Source organism: Pistacia vera, unplaced genomic scaffold (genome assembly GCF_008641045.1).
Source record: "Pistacia vera cultivar Batoury unplaced genomic scaffold, PisVer_v2 Contig345, whole genome shotgun sequence".
NCBI classification, from domain to species: domain Eukaryota; kingdom Viridiplantae; phylum Streptophyta; class Magnoliopsida; order Sapindales; family Anacardiaceae; genus Pistacia; species Pistacia vera.
Window position 1 is genome coordinate 129933 of NW_022196163.1, and position 21290 is coordinate 151222.

Below are 21290 nucleotides of genomic sequence, written 5' to 3' on the forward strand. Positions count from 1 at the left end.
TGTTTGTGGCATATAATGAAGAAATTGCCTGAAAAGTTAAAAGGTTATACCCAATATGATTCTATTAAGTTTTCTTTAGAAAATGTAGTGTATGATTCATTGACACATGAGGAGTTTGAAGAACGCTGGAATAGGTTCATTGAAGAACACAACCTTCAAGCCAATGAATGGTTACTTGGATTGTATAATGAAAGACGACGTTGGGTGCCAACATTTGTAAAAGATACTTTCTGGGCAAGTATGTCTACCACTCAACGTAGTGAAAATATGCATGCATTCTTTGATGGATATGTCAATTCAAAAACCACCTTAAAACAGTTTGTGGAACAGTATGAGAATGCATTGCATGATAAAGTGGAGAAAGAAACGGAGGCTAATTTTATATCTTTCAAATCATGGATCCCTTGCATAAGCAGTTATGGTATTGAGAAACAATTTCAAGATGCATTTACCATTGCGAAATTCAAAGAGTTTCAACAAGAGATTACCGCTAAGCTCTATTGTGAAATATCTTCTTTCAAAGAGAATGGTTCCTATATGGAGTTTATAATAAAAGAAGATGTTAGGTTTGGATGGACTCATCGTCGTGTCCCTTTTGTGGTATGTTTTAATGAAGCAACTTGTGATGTTCATTGCAATTGTCAGTTGTTTGAGTTTAAAAGAATCTTATGTCGACATGCAATTGTGGTGTTAATTCCCAAGGAAATTTCTCATGTACCAGAAAAGTACATTTTAAGGCGATGGAGGGAAAATATAAACAGATGTCACACCAGGGTTAAAATAAGTTATAATAATTTGAGCATCAATCTTGAAGGACAACGATTTGATCACTTGTCTAATTTATTTTCTACTGTAGCAGACTTAGCATCAAACAATGAGGATGATTGTAATATGGTGATAGAAGTGATCAATGATCTTAAGAAAAAATTGATGTCGAATGAAGGTGTTGGCAGGAATGGTAAAAGAGAAAACTTGTCAGCTAACAGTAGAATGAATTGTGAAAGTGTTGATGGTACTTCCAAAGAAGGGAATTGTAATATTCTAAGTCCACGAGTTGTTCGTAGCAAAGGTCGTCCTCCATTAAAAAGAAAGCAGTCAAAGGTTGAACAAATTCTTTGTAAAATAAAAAAGAAGAAATTGCGAAAACAAGAAAAGGATAAAAAAGTTGAAGGTAAAAATTTAGTAATTATCAATTTTGTTGATTATTTTCTTATTTTTATTCTATTTATTGATAGATAACATGGCTTTTGTTATATAATTGCAGCATTGTTGGATATCGAAGCATATGGGATTTCAATACGTGATTAGTGTCCTTTGATATCTGTTTTTGCTGCAGCTTGAATACTGCACTTTTTTTGTTGTATGTGCAGTGTTTTGTAGAGAAGTTTGGTTTTGGGAGAATTTGATGGATTTATAGCTTGTAAGCTGCATTTTTTTTTTTCTATTGTGTTTGTGTGTTGTTGTCAAGCTCGGGCCTATTATATGTGGTTATAGTTAGCTCAGTTCTGTACAAGTTTTTAGGGGAGGTTTTGGGACTGTTGCAACGTAGTATCAGTTATAGCATACTGAAGAGGTCTGGCGATGCAACACCTTTGTGTTTTTGTTTGTGTGACTGTAGGGATATTTGGTACTAGTGATGAGGCTCTTTTAGGAGAGTATTGCAGCTTGGTTGCTACATTTTCTATAGTGTTTTGCAGGTCTTTATGGTGTGATCATTGCCACTTATCATAGTGGTGGTCTTGCTAGTTGTGTGAGAGGGATTAGTAAAGAATGAATAATATTCACAAGTAGTCAGATTAATTATTTATTGACTATCAGAATAGTTAGCATTAATTGGATGACTCACATGAATAATTTCCCACACCAGTTACATATATCAGTTTAAGGCGCTTCTTCTGGAACTGCATATTAGCATTTCCTTTGGTCCTAAACTTGCATGTCATGGCTGACGATTTCATTCCTCTTCTTTCTAACAAGATTAGGATTCTTTTGCATTACTATTCCTCTTCTTTCTAACAAAATCTTTTTCTTTCAGGGTGCATCAAAGTTTAAGAGTTTTACTGAATCATTGCATGTACATTTGATAGAATGTAGTCCAACATTACAGAAGCTTCAGCATCAGAACTTGAAGTGCATGGATGAGGATAGTACCAGTGAAAATGTTGAAAAGAGGACTGTTAGCGCATTGGCAGGAACACCTATATCATGTCATGTTGCGCTAGAGTAGGTTCCATCAGGAAGTATGTTGCTATCTTTTAATCTTTTTCCCCATGAAAGCAAGCCGAAAGCACTTTAATGTTGGACTTAACTGCCCCATATGATAAATAAAACCAATTAATAATCCCAGATACAACATGCAAATGTTTTGAAATCATCACATTATGGGTATAGGTAAATAGTTGTGTTGAAAAAAAAGAAAAAAGAAAATAGCTATATTTGTGTACCTTTCTTGTTTCATGAGGAGTATAAACCTCATCATTGTTCTGCTGAAAACTTGTAAGATAAGATTATTTACTTTAGTGTCAATCTTGATCCGTTATACAACTTGCAAATATAAAGTCCTGTTCCTTTTTTTTGTTTTTTTTTTTTTTTCACTTATCAATTTTCTTCCTAATAACCCAATATTGCAGGCAATTCGAAAACATAAATTTGACAACATATTTGATAATCCTGGGACTGCCGATCTCAGTGCATATGTTGATTTTGCTTCTGTCAAGCATTCTGTTGAGGAAGCCTCAGGTGCAGAACCTTGTCATTTGGGTTTGTCAAATTCTTAATTTTATTCTTACTTATTGAAGTACTTAAAACATGAAAGCGAGTAATGAAGATAAATTATCATTGTTTTCCAACATGTTTTCAGAGAATGTGTCTGTCCAAGGTCCGATTACTCAGTCCCAGTTTCTTGGTTCTCTTGGAATAAATTTCCGAGTGGAAGCACTACTATAGAACTGCACAGAGGAGCAAGTTAAGTCTCCAAGGACAGGATATTAGCGTCTTGTGGGTGATGGTGAAGCTCCCTTCTGGGAAGGACCTGATGACCAAACACCTATTGGAATAGGTATCCGATATTTGGCAATGGCCATTGTCAACAAAAAGCAAGGTGTTCCAGTTTCATTTCAATGAGGTTTGAATTACCATGACAGTTTTGTAAAGCTAGCTACTTAGGCTTTTGTACATTAGTAATTTATGTTTCTATCAAATAAGTTTACGAAGTTTGTATTTCTTATGAATATGTTACCAAACATTCCTGCAATAATTGAATTGAAGATCTGATTTCGTCTTCTGGGTTACCTTTTAATCATTTACCTTCATGATGTGCTTTTTGGTATTCGCTAAATCATATAATTACAAAAAGATAATCACCATTACATGTGAATCTTAAATCATTCTATTGCTTAAACATTCACATCTAATGATAATTACAAATCCAGTTACGTTGGGGCATCAATAATATAACCCAATCTTGTCATTCAACAAGGATATTAAGAGTCAGCTATTCAACAGAGCAATATATTCATCTCATATATATGAGCTGTTCCATAAAACAAAAATCTAAAATGGAGCATGAAAAGCTAAATATATATCCGAGAAACCAATAAAATTCCAAACTAAGAACACTAAATATGAAGAATGCACTAAAGTATTACCTTTGTAACTGTATTTCATAAGAGGAGCAAAGATAATATGACATGCATAATCATTTGCTTCTACCAATAGAACTCTAAGAACCATCCTCGGCAGAAATCTTTCCCACCTAACCACCTCAGATGAGCCATCCTTCTTAGTCTCATTCTTCTTTGTCTCCAACTCCATTTCCATTGCTTCTTCACTGCTCAAAACCACTTCACCCATTCTCATAGCAGCCAATCAGGAACAGCCAACAACAACCAAAACACTACACCAAGTATGAACAGCCGCAACAACAACCAAAACAAGCAATAACCCAGAAAATTGGACCAACGACTTGGTGGAAAATGTTGGAAAAATCTTATTTCAATACCAATTAATAGACCACATTCAAGTTCAACCAATACAATTACCGTTGCAGAAACCACATAATTAAGCCATCTAATGTAAACTGACATTTCTTTTAATCAAAGTAGATGTAGCTAAATTACAAAAGACCTGAAAAAAATGAAACATAAAGACCAAAAAACAATGCAATAAATGAGCTAATGTTTCATACTCATAGCAAGGCCCAAAATCCAAATTACATATCTGCATTTTGACTTCTCTATGTAGGCACATAGTGAAATTCACTTTTTAACTTTAACAATCACGTTGAGATACAACATATCTCACCAAACAGCTAGAATACAACTTAAAGTAACTAATCTTGTACCTAAAGGTCTTCCAGGAATCTGTAATGAACCAAAACTGCAGAATCATGACAGAAAATGGAGACCCTTTCTTGGTTACACACCACTTTACTTGAATGCTCCTCAACTTTCCAATGGGACCTTATAACACAACTAGTAAACATAGAACCAGAGGCATAAATCCACTTATTGATCAAATAGTCATGGTAAATGATTCAAGTCATTGAGAGGTAAATAACATCATATTTCCCAATGCAGAAATCATTTTCAGACCACAGTAATAGACTAGAATATCTTGCACAACTACATTATTTCAAATAATGGCAAAGCACTGCCTTAGGTCTAAATCAAATGCTATTTCAACCAAGGGCAAAAGACCACTTACCGTCCTCAATGCAACAAAGAATCTTTCTCCATATCAACGTCCAAGTTCCAACCTCTGAGTTAAGAAATAAGTTAGCTTCACACCAGAAAATGTCCAAAACATTTTATTGAAGGAAAATGAAGATTACCTCTCAGCAGCTTCTAGAGAACAAGGCGATAGAGAAGAGCGCGAAGATGAAGATAGCGATGGAGATGGAGAAGAGCATGAAGATGAAGACAACGATGGAGATGGAGAAGAGTGATGAAGATGAAGAAAGGAGATGGAGAAGAGCGCGAAGATGAAGAGAGCAATGGAGATGGAGAAGAGCAGTTAGCAAAGCAGTGCCAAAAACGGTGATGGAGAAGAGCGCGAAAGAGAAAGTGTGGAGAAGAAGATTGAAATATTTGATAAAATATTTTATGATGACGTGGCAATTGATGACGTGTCAGATTATGTGGCAATTGATGATGTGTCAGATTATGTGGCATTGCCACGTCACTTTGTAAAGTCTTCTTTGTAAGAGTAGTGTTATTGTTTCAGTATATATTATTTTACATTTCATTTGAGATTTTAATTTTGATATGTCTTTTGGTATGTTTAGGATTACATATACATGAGCATTCAGATATGTATTGAACAATAATTAATGATATGATACTGTGGCAAATATAATCTTTGTACATAACATTCATACTGAGAATTAACATTCATATGATATTGGAGAAGTTCAGCTAATTGAGAACATCTTGTGAAATCAAACTTTATTAATTAACATATTTGCGTACATACAGTTTAGTATTTGAACTACACATAATGACAATTAACATTCATAGTGTGTTCCCTAAGGATGATGAGAAGGTGGAGGTTATTGAAAAGTTCTTCATCATAGTATAGGGGGTGGAGGCTGACTGGAGGAGGAGGAGGCTGGTGACAATTTCTTCATCATGTTGGATATTTATATCATGCGTTCCCCAAGGATGTCAACCGTTTCTTCTATTCTTGATGCGAACGAGTTGAAATCACTTTGCACTAATGATGTTGTTCCTGCATTTTCCTCTCAAAACGTGAAAAACTCTCCTCTTGAAACCTTTCGATCTGATCAAATCTGCTTACTATTTCATCTAAGGTATGAGAAGACATTTCTTTTACATTCTGAGAAGATCAAGGTTCAATACTCGTTCTTCTTCTTTTGTGCACATAGACTCGTCCTTCATTTTCCCATTCTAGAACAGGGACACCTTCCTGAACCGTTGCCTCTTCCTCCATTTCATCTCTAATTAGAAACCATTCTCCTGATACATTCTTTTTAATCAAACCCATTTTACACAATGTGACATTCCCCAACAAATTATTTGCAGAAAATGTTATCTTATTGACTTCATCTGAAAGGGTGATCTCTAAACCCAACTTCTCACATATTAGCGTAACAAGCATCTCCCAATAAATTTCTCCTTTTTCTACTTTAATCTCTCCCAACTTTTTAATCAATAACTTTGCTGAATTTACTTGCTTCCCTGTTATTGCTGCTTCCATCAACAATAAATCCTTGACTGTCACAATTCCATTTGTCTCTTTCCTACCATTAAATGTGAAAGTCAAAAATCTGTGAAAAACTCTCATGGCAGGATTATTTAACTTTGTAGATTTACACCTATATGGATGATAAACCCCTATTCCAAAAACATCCGTCCAAACATGTTTGGAATCCCACGTTCTGGATACGTTATCCAAACCTTCAAAATCAATCCCTATCCAGATTGCTAAGTCATGTGGCCTCACTACACAATTCTGATTCTTTAATCTAAAAAACATTGTATATGCCGGAAAATCATCAATACCTGTCTCCAAAACTTCCAAACTACTAAAAAACTCATAAATCAAATGCTTATATCTGTCATATCTAATACTCACCAACTGGTCCCACTTCAAATTACGGATCCAACCATTAATCTCATCACCTAAACCTAAACTTGTTATAAATCCTAAATCCAAACTTCTTTCAAGACAAATATCTCTTTTCGCCATCCCTTTGTATTGCTTTTTATGTTGCATGGACTCCAGATGACGATGTGCCTCCATGAGGAATGGTTGTGTTTTTTGCTCTTACCATTTTCTGCTTTCTTCTAAAACCAGCAACTTCCTGGAAAAAACATATTCATAAGTAATTCTGCAGATATTAAAAAAAAAACAAGTATAATGAAAAATCATGTTTGAAGTTTATATTTGTTTGCTTGTTCAGAGTCTACAATTTCAAGTGTTTGTGCTGTGTCTTTCAATATAATTACAACAGACACAAACAATTTCATGTTATTGAAGCTCTGAGTTTTATGCTATTGAAACAGACATGATTTCTGTTTCTTTTCATGATAAGATGTAATGGCTTTGTTTCAGGAAGGGGAGTTCAGGTGGTTAAATTCCATGGAAGACTATTGAGTAAGCCATCGGGAATTCAAGCAATGTTGAACACTACAAAAGTGTTATAGACACTACAAGAATTCCCTCCGCTATATCATATTAAATAACTTTTGACATGCACAAATAGACATTCTCTAGAAGAATTCCCTCCACTGTATCATATTAAAACAATTCACATGCGCAGATAGGGACATTCCCCAATTGCACATGCGTTTCTGCTAAGCTTTATCAATAAGTTTACTTTGTTCTTATGCTATCAAGATCAATGTGAAATTAAACTCTGAATATAATGTAGAAGCCATGCAATTTCGAAAATATAGGCAATCTCCTGCGACTTGCACTTTGCCACCACTTCAAAGCCTTTTGTTTTATGTCATTAGGGTCAGGAGGAGACACATAATTTGTTAAAAGGACTGAACCACAGTTAGTGGATTTTATAACAAAAATTCAAAAATAGCTAAGGAAACCTAGAAAAGGCTAAACTGAAACAACAGAAAAGCTTGGCTAATCATAGCTTTTTTACATCCTTTTAACACTATAATCATAATGGCTAAATAAAAAGGGAATGTTAGTATAAGCCAGTTAAAGAAACTGTCTGAACCATACAAAAACCAACCACTAAAGCACCCATGTATGATTGTAAACCAACCACCTGCGACTTCCTTTGTATGATTGTAAAGTATTCTGCATTTCAGGATGCAATGATTAAGGTTGGTAAACTGTCTGAACCATACAAAAACCAGCCACTAAAGCACCCACTAAAGCACCAATTTTATGTGAAACAATAGAATACTGAGACAAATACCCAAGAATGCATCAACATAAGTAACTGGCACCTTACGGATTGCCAAGTTTTCAGGTGATAGGCTCAATAAAATACCATAGTAAACACAATGTCAAAACATTTTATTCTCACAGAAACCTCCAACATAATTGGATTGTATGAAAACTATCATCTAAACATAGTATTGTCCAAGCCTCATCTAAACATTAGGGGAAAGAGAACAAGCACCATCCACAAAGTTACTCTAATTAGAGCCCCATCCCATGATAGAGCGATTGTTTAGATCACTATACACATTCTATTATCATTATAGAACAATTGTTTAATTCTTCCTCATTGAATCAGAAATGAAGTAAAAAATTCTCAAATCATCCTAAACAAAAAAATACTCACAACCGGAGTCCAGAAGATGACGATGAAGAAGTGAATAACGGCGGCAGATAATGTGGCTTCAACGGCGGCAAATAGTGTGGCTTCAATGGCGGCACTGTTCGGCGTTTCTTCTTCAAGTTTTGAAATCCCTAAACAAAATGGAAACTTTTTGAAATTTTAAAATTTTTAACATAATATGGACGGCAGTCCATCTCATGTGGACGGCCGTCCATATAAAATGGACAGCCATCCACACTAGATGGACTGGAGTCCATCTAATTTTTTGTTTTTATTTTTAAAAAAAAAAAAAAAATTGGATTGCTTATGGACGCCAACGGCTGTCCACAATAGATGGACTGGCGTCCATCTAATGTTTTGTTTTTATTTTTTTATAAAAAATATTTTAACACTACATGGACGCCAGTCCATCTATTGTGGACATCCGTCCCTTTTATAAGGATGGACATCCATACTAGATGGACTATCGTCCATCTAATGTTTTGTTTTAATTTAATTTTTTTTTTTAAAAAAAAAATTTAACACTAAATGGACGGCAATCCATCTATTGTGGACGGTCGTCCCTTTTATAGGGACAGCCGTCCATCTAATATTTTGTTTTTTTGTTTTTTGTTTTTTGTTTTTTTTTTTTAAATTTAACACTAAATGGACGCCAGTCCATCTATTGTGGACGGTCGTCCACATTAGATAGAAAGGCGTCCATCTAGTGTGCTTATTTGGACGGTCGTTTATATTAAAGGGATGTTCGTCCCTAGTATTTGGACAGTAGTCCATTGATTTTTAGTTTATTTTTAAATATTTGTTATGGACCGTCGTTTATTCCTGAATGAATGGCCGTCCATACTCCGAAAATGTTGGACGGCTATCCATTTACGAAAGTTTTCTATTGTGTCCTACGTGGCGACGTCCAAATCAAGGACCACGTATTTCGGTGCAAATTTTTAGTACCCATTTCCGGTGTCTGTAGCATCACTGTCATTTTTTATGGTCCTTACACATGTCACTATCAAGCATCGATTGCACACAAAATGTATGCATCCGTCAGTTCCTGTAACAAGATCTTTTCGAATGAAAGATAAGGTCCATGATCAAAATACAAACCAGCCTCATATCCTTTAAACTTGTGCTTCTGGTTGGTTACTTCGCATGCACTGAGTCACCATAGTAACAACCTAAAATATTTTCTTCATAGAACTCAAAAATAAGATTCTCCACAAATGGGTTGTAAGATAAACTGCTCAAATCCTCCAATTCTATGCCAATTCACCTCAAGAAAACCAAGTTATAGAATCAACACACTTGCTTTCTCTTCTTACAATCCTAGCCAAGAACAACCCATTTCCGCTACCACCACAACTACTCAAACTCAGTTGCCGAAAACTGATGTTTATACCATTAACTTCAAGACTCTTGGAGCTTGCAACCTTGGCATTTCCAGATATCCCGACTTTGAATATGACGCACAAGGTGGAACTGGAACTGGCACTGGTACAAAAAATATCAAAGATGGTGATTTCAACCAGGAAATTTCAGTTTCTTTCGACCTGAAAACTCTTTATATTCCTCCACTTACAAGTGGAACAACTAAGTTCTTGGGATTGCCTTTGCCACCATTTCTAAAGATTGATATTGTCCCTGAACTCTTTCATGGAAGCATCAACCAAGAATCTGGCCAGGTAAAATAGTGGATATAAATAAATAATGAACTTCTATCCTTTTTATAATCTTCAAGAATGAGGTTCAGAATTTCTATCCATTATATTTATTTTGTAATTTGTAGGTTGATCTTGAATTCACGGCCAAATTCTGGTTTTCTGTGGGAAGTATTTATAGAGCGCCTCCGTTGCTGGTGAAGACGGTGCTTACATCAGAGGAGTCAAAGGGAAAAATCAGAAGTGGAAGAGGGGAGAGGTTGGATAAAGAAGGGAAGTGTAGATTGGTTGGGGTGGCAACCGTGGAGCCTATTGATGATTTCTTCATGGATACTTTCCTTAGCCTTCCAACTGAGTGCCTTGCCAACCTCAATGCTCTCATTACCCTTTCTTAAAACGTTTCAAAATGTAAAATCATGCAGATTCTACATTTATTTCCTCATAATCACAGTGAAAATATATGTAGACACAATCAGAAAAGCATTAAACAATGCTTCAATTCCGTTTGTTAAAGATTTTAAAATCCAACCTTCTGCAGTATAATTCTGTGGTTATGCTTCCGCGATTGGCATTTAACTGACACAGATACCGGGGAAAGGGCCACGGCCACATATGAAAGAGTACTGCTCATAACTTTTTCTCATAATTTCCGACATGATAGTTCGTAATTAGTTAGTTAGCAAATGAGTATACATAACCCATAGCAAGCAGATCAGGCTTTACAAGCTGACCAATTACGAGTTACCATATCAGAGATTATAAAAGAAGGTTGTACGATCCTTATAAAATTATTGCAGTTTATCACAGCAACTATAAGCTTTATAATTGTGTAAAATATTCAAAAATGTTTTTGTTTACAACAAAATCTGCCGTTAAATTGAGTAATAAGTTATCATTTAACACCCCCACCTAAAATACATAGGAAAAGAAATGTATATGTAGCTTTTGCCTGCTTGGAATTTCCAAACTCTCCTTATAGTCTCCTGGCCCTTTTTCATTTCCCCAATGGCATAATTGAATCGCTTTGCAAGAATGAAAGAGTATTCAAGATGGAAAGGAAAGATGACCAATGCCATAATTTATAGAGAAGCAACATGAAATATCACTTCTAGAACTCACATTAGTTGTTGCATTTGTCAGTCAGCTATATCTGGCAAATGCTCTGCTTTCTTTTCTTATAGCAAATTCATTATCACTCAAATGCCAGCCGTTGAGTGTCAACTAAAGAAGCATATTGACCCTTCTTAGCCAGCAATTCGAAATGAGTTCCCAGCTCTGCAACCCTACCATCAGAAAAAAGTGCAATTTGGTGCGCATTCTGAACTGTGCTTAATCTATGAGCAATCACTATTGTTGTCCTGCCCTTCATAAGATGGTTCAGAGCATCCTGGACCAGGCGTTCACTAACTGCATCCAGTGCACTGGTAGCCTGTAGCAGAGAACAGCATTTGTTTGGACATGCTAAAATAACTAAACAAGGAATGGGCCTAATACTGTCACTGTGCCATGTGTCACGATTAAGAAAGCTTTCATAAAAAAAAAAAAATAATACTACTAAGCACGAACCAAACAAGAAATGAAACTTCACCTCATCAAGAATCAGTATTGGGGCATTCTTCAGTAGAGCTCTAGCAATAGCAATTCTCTGAAGATCAAAGCAAAAGAGTAAATCACTGCTTTCTTTCTCAAAACATCTCTCTCTCTCTCTCTCTCTCTCTCTCTCTCTCTCTCTCTCAAAGCATCATTACATTACCTGTCTCTGGCCTCCACTCAAAAGACCTCCACGCTCACCAACTAGTGTGTCATAGCCCTTTAATCCATAAAAGAAGAAACGCATCAGAAACAAACATAAGCATTAGCAGATATATACCGAATTCAGATTTGGAAGACTGACATGAGGAAGAGAAATTATAAACTCATGAGCATTTGCTGCTTTGGCTGCTTTTATAATATCATCCTTGGATACATTATCATCTGGAAGCCCATATGCAATATTTTCACCAACAGACACGGAAAAAAGGACAGGTTCCTGTATCATTAATAATTCAACTTTGAGAAACACAGCACTATAAATATCAAATGAATGAAAAACAAAGCCTCAGCCAAAAAGACTACTAAGCATCAGATCCCAACAAACTATGCATTCTAGAGAATAATCAGTAAACAGATTTTATAGAAAAATACTACTATGCCAAGATAAAGAAATCCTCCCTAAGTTCCTGAATGAACCTGAACCTGATTTCGCTGTGCTGTGCTGTGTCACAAAGATAGATTTACACGAATGCTTCTGCATTAGAACTAATTAACACAAACATCCAGCATAAACACGTATTCGATGTGAACTAATCTAGTTGTGGGTATCTCATTAATGACTGATGAAGTATAAGCCAATATTAACTGAAAGCATAAGAAAAAAACCCTCGCACAAAATTGATACAGAAATAGCAGCCAAGGGGTTAGACATTACTTGATTTACTATGGAGACAACATGAGCCCATTCACTCTTGTCAAAAGTCCGGACATCCTCTTCACTAACTGTTATACGTCCTCTTGTTGGCTGCAACAATGAGAAATCAGCTAGAGCACAAAATCTCACATTCTATGACGAGCAAAACAGAACTTACATTACAAAATCAGAAATTAAAGTTTACTAAAACCTCATAGAAACGTGCCAACAGCTGTACTATTGTACTTTTGCCCGCACCACTTGGGCCAACTAGAGCTGTCACAGTTCCACATTTTAGTGTCAAATTAAGACCACTTAGAATTTCAACATCAGGTCTCAACGGATAAGAAAAGTGCACATCTGCATGACAAAACAAGTATTTCAGTTGGCACAGTACAATAAATTGCATATCAAAACAAGAAAGCAATCATTCTAAAACCTTTGTCCCATAATTACACTAAACATTTGTCTGATTAATAGATGCTATTTCCCAAACGGAAGGAAGGTGAAAGGGAAAGAGAAAGGAAACTTGTACTCTGAAAACAAATTGAAGGTAACAACTAAATAGCTTGTAATCAATTGAACTTCCAAAGTCAAGCTTCTGTACTAATGCTAGCTTATTTAAATTTTATTCAAAAGTTGTGATTAGCAGGAAGTTGGTTGAAATCAATAAGTTCCAATCTTAAAGTTTTAATTCTGTTTACTTGTATAAACTACCTCATTCAAATTTTAACAAATACTACATGTTATCTCACAAGAGTTAAGTAACTCATATTGGAGGATAGTGAGAATACATCAGTCCATGTAATAACCAAATCACAATACAGGAATGTGAAATAAAAATATCAACATGCATCAACTAAATCAAGCAGTGATATTTGCATCCGATAAATTATGCAAAACTTCATCAAAGATACCTTCAAGGCAAACATCACCAGACCAAGCAACAGTACACACATTGCTTGCTGATTTTAAAGCTGACATGTAATCCATATTTGAATATTGATTTTTTCCAATTGAGTCATTGGATAAGAACAATTTAATATTTTCATCCTTCACTTCTTTTTGCTGGATTTCTCTATCCAGTCCATAAGCAAGTGCTTCATCAACTTCTGTTCCAGATAAAACAGAATTAATCCTCTCAACAGCAGCAAAAGTTCCACGTAAATCTCCAAATGTATTAACCAGTCCTTGGACCTGACAGATGCATTAGATCAGGTAACATAGATTGACAAGCAAAAGCATAAGGATATGCAGACAGAACTTACCGCAAAGGTTAGTGTGAAAGTGTATCCAATAAAAGAAGCCACAGTTCCAACAGAGAGTTCCCCCTGCAAGACTCGGAACATTCAAGACAAAGGGAGAGAAATAAAATGTATGAGCAGACCACAAGATACAAGGTTAAAATTCTAACTTGGCTTGTGACTTTCATTTTGCTAGTTTACGTATTTCCCCTTTAGTACTTGAAAGATTGAGTGTTTGATCAGTATTATATATGTAGCTGTGTAATTTTGCTGTTAGGGAAATGGATTTAAAGTGGCTTCAGTAGTGGTCATATGGAAGCTATGAGAATTACAAAACTAAATCAGTAAGATATAAAGAAACTGTGTAGGGTTGAAAAAACAATCAAGAAAATTCATTAGACAAGGGACCATGGCATCTTCTCATATAGAGAACCATAATCCTAAAATTTATTGAATTTGTGAAAAATAAGCAAGTGCAGATGCTGAGGTAGAGAGAAGTATCTTTGTATTCTTTCTAATTGATTTCTATGCAAATAGAAACGATGCAATACTCTATTTTTTTTTTTTTTTTATATACCTAAAACAGTGAGAGTACACTTAAAGTTGGATCATAAATAATGTAACAATTAATTTGGTAAGTTATATCACTTATTACATCATTCTATTACTCAAATTGTGCTACTAAATTAGCTATTACATTCACTTGGATACAAAATGCAATTGTAGTATTATTGATACCTAAAAATCCCTTAGCCTCACATGCATATGCACGTAGGAGGCCCCAAGAGGATTTGATGCAATACGCCCACTTAAACTAAGCACTAAGTGAACCCTAATATAAATAATGGATATTATTCAAAGTCCGATGCATTAACCTATTTCATACTATCAGTATTAAAAACTTAGAATAAGAATGTAAGGCAGGGAAAAGCAGACTGATTTCAGATTAAAATTAACCAACTGAAATGGATGGAAGAAAATGATTCACAAGCTAGAAGTGCTCACCGCCTTCACTTTGCTTCCTCCAAGGGAATATAAAGCCAACAGAGAAATATATATGGCTACTCTAGTCAAAGATTCATTCAAAGATTTGAAAGTCCCAAGCTTTATGCCACTATTCCGATAAGCAAGAACCTGCCAAATCCATTAAATAAAGGCAAATTGTATTGAAGAAGTTATGATATCTCCATAATTATAGCTATGTAAATGAAGAATTTTAGTATAGATATTGTTTAAAAAGAAAAGAAAAAATCCAAAATACAACAACTTACCTGGCTACCGAACATTAACATTTGTCGCTTTTCACCACCAAACGATCTTACCTATAATTTAATAAATTATCAGCTCTGTATCCAAGCCTTCATTACAGCCCAACTAAAAAAGCCAGACGATGGTGGTCTATATAATTAACACCTGGACCTTGTAACTTATAACAAATCCTTAATAAGAAATCTACAATTACAAATACATATATATGGTAAAGAGCAAGAGTTTAAAGTACTTACAGTCCGAATAGCAGAGAAAGTTTCTGCCACACAATCAGACATAGATGCCTGAGCCATTCCATGAGCTTTAAAAATAGGCACAGTTGATCGTTTGTATACAGCTTGAGATTATTACAATAGTTAGCAGAGATAATAAAACATGAAATAGACAAAGTTATGGTATGAATGTTCCAAATTAGAGTAATATGATCATGAAGTAACTACTACTAGACAAAAGTTGAGTTTTCTGTTGGAAGAAACAGGCTGTATGCAAGATTACATCTTATTTTTTGCAAACAATGCCTAAGAGAAAAAATGATTACAGAAGAGATATCCTAAGTGTTGCCACAATCCCATAAAAAAAGTGATGGTTCTGGGACAGTGGACACTGTGATTTCAAATTTCAAGAGAGAACTTACATACAATGAAATTAAAAAAACTTAAAACGTTTGAACCTCTGTTAATAATCCATATAACTACATAACATTTTAATGCAAGTTGTTCTAATGATGTAAGATCTACTGGAAAAACAATAGAAAGATAAATGCAGATTTAGGAAAACAAAATCATATTTTACAGGCTTAATAAAGAATGGTAGCATTCACTTTAAGCATGAAAAAGCTAATATAATTAAACTGAAAACTTCAAGAGAGGAAATTACCGACTAAAACAGACACAGTAAGCATCAGTAGGCCCAGAATTGGTGCAAGCTGAGGGGCTAGAGCAAATAGAATGCATATTGTGCCAACAACCTAAAAGAGCAAAGAATACTGGAGATATAAAGACCATGTATAACAAATGGTAACAGAATGCCAAATAAAACATGAAATCTCCTAGACATGATAAGGCACAGAGCCTTAATTAGCAACCAGCCTGAACAAGAGTTCGGCAATTATGCTACATAGATGTGAAAGATAAATTGTATCCATCACGATGGAAAATAATTAACTACATGATTAATTGTAGGCAGTACAAAGCTCACTTTCGCTTAATATAGAGTGGCTTGCCTCAGAAAGTGCCCGAAATCCACGATCTCTTGAAATGTTCTCACTGACAAGATCTTTAAGAGAACCTAAATCAGACGTTAACAAACCACTGAGTTCTCCGACCTATAAGCAGAAAACACAAAAGATTTCATCAAATAATAGAGACAACTGTCAAATAGATCTCCTCAGTGAGAAATCTAACATTTAAGTTAGTCACTTTTTAATTCTTCTTTGCCATATCAACCAGCAGAGTATCCTAACCGACCTGTTGAGCTAACCAGTATTCACATTTACTTAATAAGCAAGAAATGATAAAACAGTCTCATACCTTGTATCGGTCAAAAAACTCCGCCTGGATCATAAGAGAAAAAAGATATCTCAAGAAGCCATGTAGTTTACAACAAAACTTGAAAATTGATAACAAATAAATAGGATAAATCATTTTACCTTCTGAATCAATACTCTTCTAAAAATCTGCGCTCTAACTATAGACATAACATTCTCCCACACTGTGCTCATATTTACAACAAAAATAACAGTGAAGATTGGCTCCAGTGCGTACAGTAGTCCAACCTTACTCAGCAACCTCCACAACGGCTCTGGCCTCGCGCCTATTAGCACTTCAAAAAACCGCCCTACAAGCAACTCACCAAAGATTAAACTAGAAGGAATACAGAATCTAAATACAAGTCATTTAAAATGTTTTCACAAAGTGAGAAATGACATTTTATCTCACAAAATTGTTTTCAAATATTAAAATACAATTCAGATTTGGTATTAAATCTTAATTTTTAAAAATCCTTTTCTAATCACATACTAATAAAAAGCAACCCCCAAAATTTCGTTCCTATTATTTCTCTCAATTGTTTAGAAAAATCTTCCAGTCGTACCTGAAAATATGGGCATAGAAAGAGTACACGTGGTGCCACCAACGAGAGTCAAAACTGAGAGACCTAACCTCAGCTTGTGCTTCATTAACAGACTCCATAACAGCCCCCAAGTAATCAAGTTCGGAGGTGATTGAATTTCCTCAGTCCGCGAATCCGACTCATGGAGCCTCAGGTCGGGCTCACTGACGATCGGGTCAGAAGCGGGTCCAGTGACGTAAGCACACGAGATTGAACGTTTGGTGTTGAATTTTGTGCGTAGAATTGGCGGGAAACCACGGGATTGGCGGACAGGAGAAGTTCGAAAGAGTCTAGGAGGTTTGGTGAGCGCGTAGCGGCCTGAAGGTGGAAGGCGAGTGGGATTGGTTCGGAGAAGGAGCGGGGGAGTTGTGGCAGCGGTGGCCATGGATGCTCCTCTTCACTGTAAAAACACGCGGAGAGATTATGTTGAAAGTTGAAACTAACGAGGAATCAAAGAAAAAAGAGTGCGTTGCTCGGACTCGCTAACGGTCTTGTAATAAAGTAAGAAACTACCGTACTGTAATAACTAATAAAGTACTCGCATGACAAACCCGTGAGCAGTTGTTGTTGTGAATAGTCTAAACGGCACCGTAGGAAGAGATGGAAGTAAAAATCATTAGGAGAGAATTTTTTTCTCTGATCTGCCAGACTGGTACATTTTAGTATTTTACACCAACTGAAGAATATTTGTTAAATCATTTTCCGATTTAATTTCAAAAATTGTTTAATTATTCTCCGGGAAATCATAATCAAATTATACCTCAAAAATCTAGATTATACTATTATAGCATTACTTATAAGCATATCATCACCTCAAAGTAGTTATGAATTATGTGAAATATAAAATGTTCTAATGACTAAACGACATGTTCCCACCCAAAGATTAGCAAAAGCCTAAGTTTCCATCATTAGTTTCATTTATTTTAGATTCTCACCCTTAAATTAAAAGAAAAACATTTAATCTAATGTAAAAAGGGTAAAATGGTAATTTGAACTGCATTAAATCTTAAATAAAAATAAAAATTTCAACATAACCCTTTACATCTCAAATTTCTTTCACAAGCACCCCTCATCGCTCCCCTCCCTCGCGACAGTCGTAAAAAATTAGATCTGGCCGAATTCCATCGCTGTTGGACATCTCTGCCACCACCACTAGCTTCCCCCACTCATCCCCAACATAACTCATCCTCCCCCAGCCTCATCCGCCTCCATTTTGGCTAAATCTAAATCTATTCTCCGTGATTTTTCCCTCATACTGACTGTCAGAAAAATCTAGATTTAGCCAGATTCCAACGCCGTTTGAAATCACTGCCACCACTACTAGTTTCCTCCACTCATCCCTTACCAAACCCATCCATCTTCCAGCCTTGTCCACCTCCATTTTGGCCAGATCTAAGCCTTTTCTCCGTGACTTTCCCCTCCCCCGCGACTACGGAAACACCTAGATCTATTCGGATTCTGGCACCATTTGACATCACCGCCACCACCACTAGCTTCCTCCACTCATCCCCGACAAACCTATCCATCCCCCAGCTTCGTCCGCCTCCATTTTCGCCAGATCTGAGCCTTTTATCCGCGGTTTTCCCTTCCCTCGCAGCTATCGGAAAAATCCAGATCTAGCCGGATTCCAGTGTCGTTTGACATCATTATCACCACCACTACCTTCCCCCACTCATCCCCGACGAAACCATCCATCTCCTAGCCTCGTCCGCCTTGGTCAAATCTAGGCCTTTTCTCACGATTTTTGCCTCCCTTGCAGTTGCAAGAAAAACCCAAATTTATTTGGGGTTAAAAAGTAATTTATTAATTTATTTGTAAGGGTATTTTGTAATAATACTCTCCATATTGTATTAGAGCCCAAAAATCATTAATGGTGTTAATTTAAGGGTAAGAATATGAGATAAATGAAACCAGGAGTGGGAACTTAGATTTTTGCTAATCTTTGGGTGGGAACATGTTGTTTACTCTATTCTAAAAAATGATAAGAAATTTCACTGAAGGTTAAATCACTCCCATAGATTCAACAAAATGGGTGAGATTATACAATGTGAGTGATCATTAATCAAAAAGCAGTAAATAAGACGTTGTTTAGCTTCAAGCGTAACCATCTCTCATTTGTTGTGCCTTACATCAAAGTTCTAGTTAAATAATTCAAGTGTACAAGTAGAAAAAACATATCCTCAGTTAAAGATTTTGAGAGTATTCCATTCAAAGAATGTTGTATTTACTGAAAATGTTATATTAATAAAAAGATAGATTACGTTTGTTTAATTTTTTTTTTTTTTATAAATTTAACACTAAATGGACGGCAATCCATCTATTGTGGATAGTGTTCCTTTATAGGGATGGCGCCATCTAAGTTTTTGTTTTTTTTTAAAAAAAAAAAAAAGACGACCGTCCACAATAGATGGACTGGCATCCATCTAATGTTTTGTTTTTTTTTTTAAAAAAAAAAAAAAAAACACTAAATGGATGCCAGTCCATTATTGTGGACGGTCGTCCACATAGATGAAGGCGTCCATCTAGTGTGCTTATTTAAAAAAAAAAAAAAATTTAACACTAAATGGATGCCAGTCCATCTATTGTGGACGGTCGTCCACTAGATGAAAAGCGCATCATCAGTGTGCTTATTTGAACGGTCGTTATATTAAGGATGTTCGTCCCTAGATTTTGGACAGTGGTCCATTGATTTTTAGTTTATTTTTAAATATTTGTTATGGACTGTCGTCATTCCTGAATGAATGTCGTTCATACTCCGAAATGTTGGACAGCTATCCATTTACGGAAGTTTTCTACGTGTCCTATGTGGCGACGTCCACAAGGGCCACGTATTTCGGTGCAATTTTGATCCCATTTCCGGTGTCTATGTATCGCTGTCATTTTTATGGTCCTTACACATGTCACTATCAAGCACGATTGCACACAAATGTATGCTCCGTCAGTTACGTGAACAAGATCTTTTCGAATGAAAGATAAGTGCCATGATCAAAATACAAACCAGCCTCATATCCTTTAAACTTGTGCTTCTGATTGGTTACTTCGCATGCACTGAGTCACCATAGTAACAACCTAAAATATTTTCTTCATAGAACTCAAAAATAAGATTCTCACAAATGGGTTGTAAGATAAACTGCTCAAATCCTCCAATTCTATGCCAATACCTCAAGAAAACCAAGTTATAGAATAACAAACACTTGCTTCTCTTCTTACAATCCTAGCCAAGAAAAACCATTTCCGCTACCACCACAACTACTCAAATCAGTTGCCGAAAACTAGTGATACCATTAACTTCAAGACTCTTGGAGCTTGAACCTTGGCATCCAGATATCCCGACTTTGAATTGACGCACAAGGTGGAACTGGAACTGGGCACTGGTACAAAAAATATCAAAGATGGTGATGTCAACACCGGAAATTTCAGTTTCTTTCGACCTGAAAACTCTTTATATTCCTCCACTACAAGTGGAAAAACTAAGTTCTTGGGATTGCCTTTGCCACCATTTCTAAAGATTGATATTGTCCCTGAACTCTTTCATGGAAGCATCAACCAAGAATCTGGCAGTAAAATAGTGGATATAAATAAATAATGATTTCTATCTTTTTATACTCTCAGGAATGAGGTTCAGAATTTCTATCCATTATATTTATTTTGTAATTTGTAGGTTGATCTGAATTCACGGCCAAATTCTGGTTTTGTGGGAAGTATTTATAGAGCGCCTCCGTTGCTGTGGAGACGGTGCTTACATCAGAGAGTCAAAGGGAAAAATCAGAAGTGGAAGAGGGAGAGGTTGGATAAGAAGGGAAGTGTAGATTGGTTGGGGTGGCAACGTGGAGCCTATTGATGATTTCTATGGATACTTTCCTTAGCCTCCAACTGAGTGCTTGCCAACCTAAATGCTCCATTACCTTTCTTAAAACGTTTCAAAATGTAAAATCATGCAGATTCACATTTTTTCCTGATAACACACAGTGAAAATATATGTAGACACAATCAGAAAAGCATTAAACAATGCTTCAATTCCGTTTGTTAAAGATTTTAAAATCCACCTCTCTGTAGTATAAATTCTGTGGTTATGCTTCCGCGATTGGCATTAAGTGAACACAGATACTGGGGAAAAGGCCACGGCAACATATGAAAGAGTAATGCTAGTTCACAATTTTTCTTACAATCCTCACCTGGCAGTTCGTAATAGCAAATGAGTATAATGACTCATAGCAAGCAGGTAAACTCATTTACAAGCTGACCAATTGAGCGTCACGTCGAAGGTTATGAGAGAAGGTTGTGCGGTCTTATAAAAT

The 21290-nt window shown here is 35.8% G+C and overlaps 2 protein-coding genes across 2 annotated transcripts; one reads left to right on the plus strand and one right to left on the minus strand.

Moving 5' to 3' along the window:
- Positions 1-9397: 9397 nt before the first annotated feature.
- LOC116138992 lies at positions 9398-10490 on the plus strand. The gene is made up of 2 exons (XM_031424669.1): positions 9398-9948; positions 10053-10490. Exons 1-2 carry the CDS (start codon positions 9490-9492, stop codon positions 10317-10319), a joined length of 726 nt encoding a protein of 241 aa, XP_031280529.1. The 5' UTR covers positions 9398-9489; the 3' UTR covers positions 10320-10490.
- A 211-nt stretch (positions 10491-10701) lies between these two features.
- LOC116138969 (ABC transporter B family member 28-like) lies at positions 10702-17416 on the minus strand. The gene is made up of 16 exons (XM_031424639.1): positions 16975-17416; positions 16532-16719; positions 16413-16436; positions 16106-16207; positions 15760-15850; positions 15120-15220; positions 14886-14936; positions 14620-14748; positions 13639-13701; positions 13288-13567; positions 12582-12730; positions 12392-12481; positions 11819-11953; positions 11678-11734; positions 11513-11569; positions 10702-11353 (listed from the first exon to the last, which is right to left on the minus strand). Exons 1-16 carry the CDS (start codon positions 17375-17377, stop codon positions 11117-11119), a joined length of 2157 nt encoding a protein of 718 aa, XP_031280499.1. The 5' UTR covers positions 17378-17416; the 3' UTR covers positions 10702-11116.
- Between the last annotated feature and the right edge of the window lie 3874 nt (positions 17417-21290).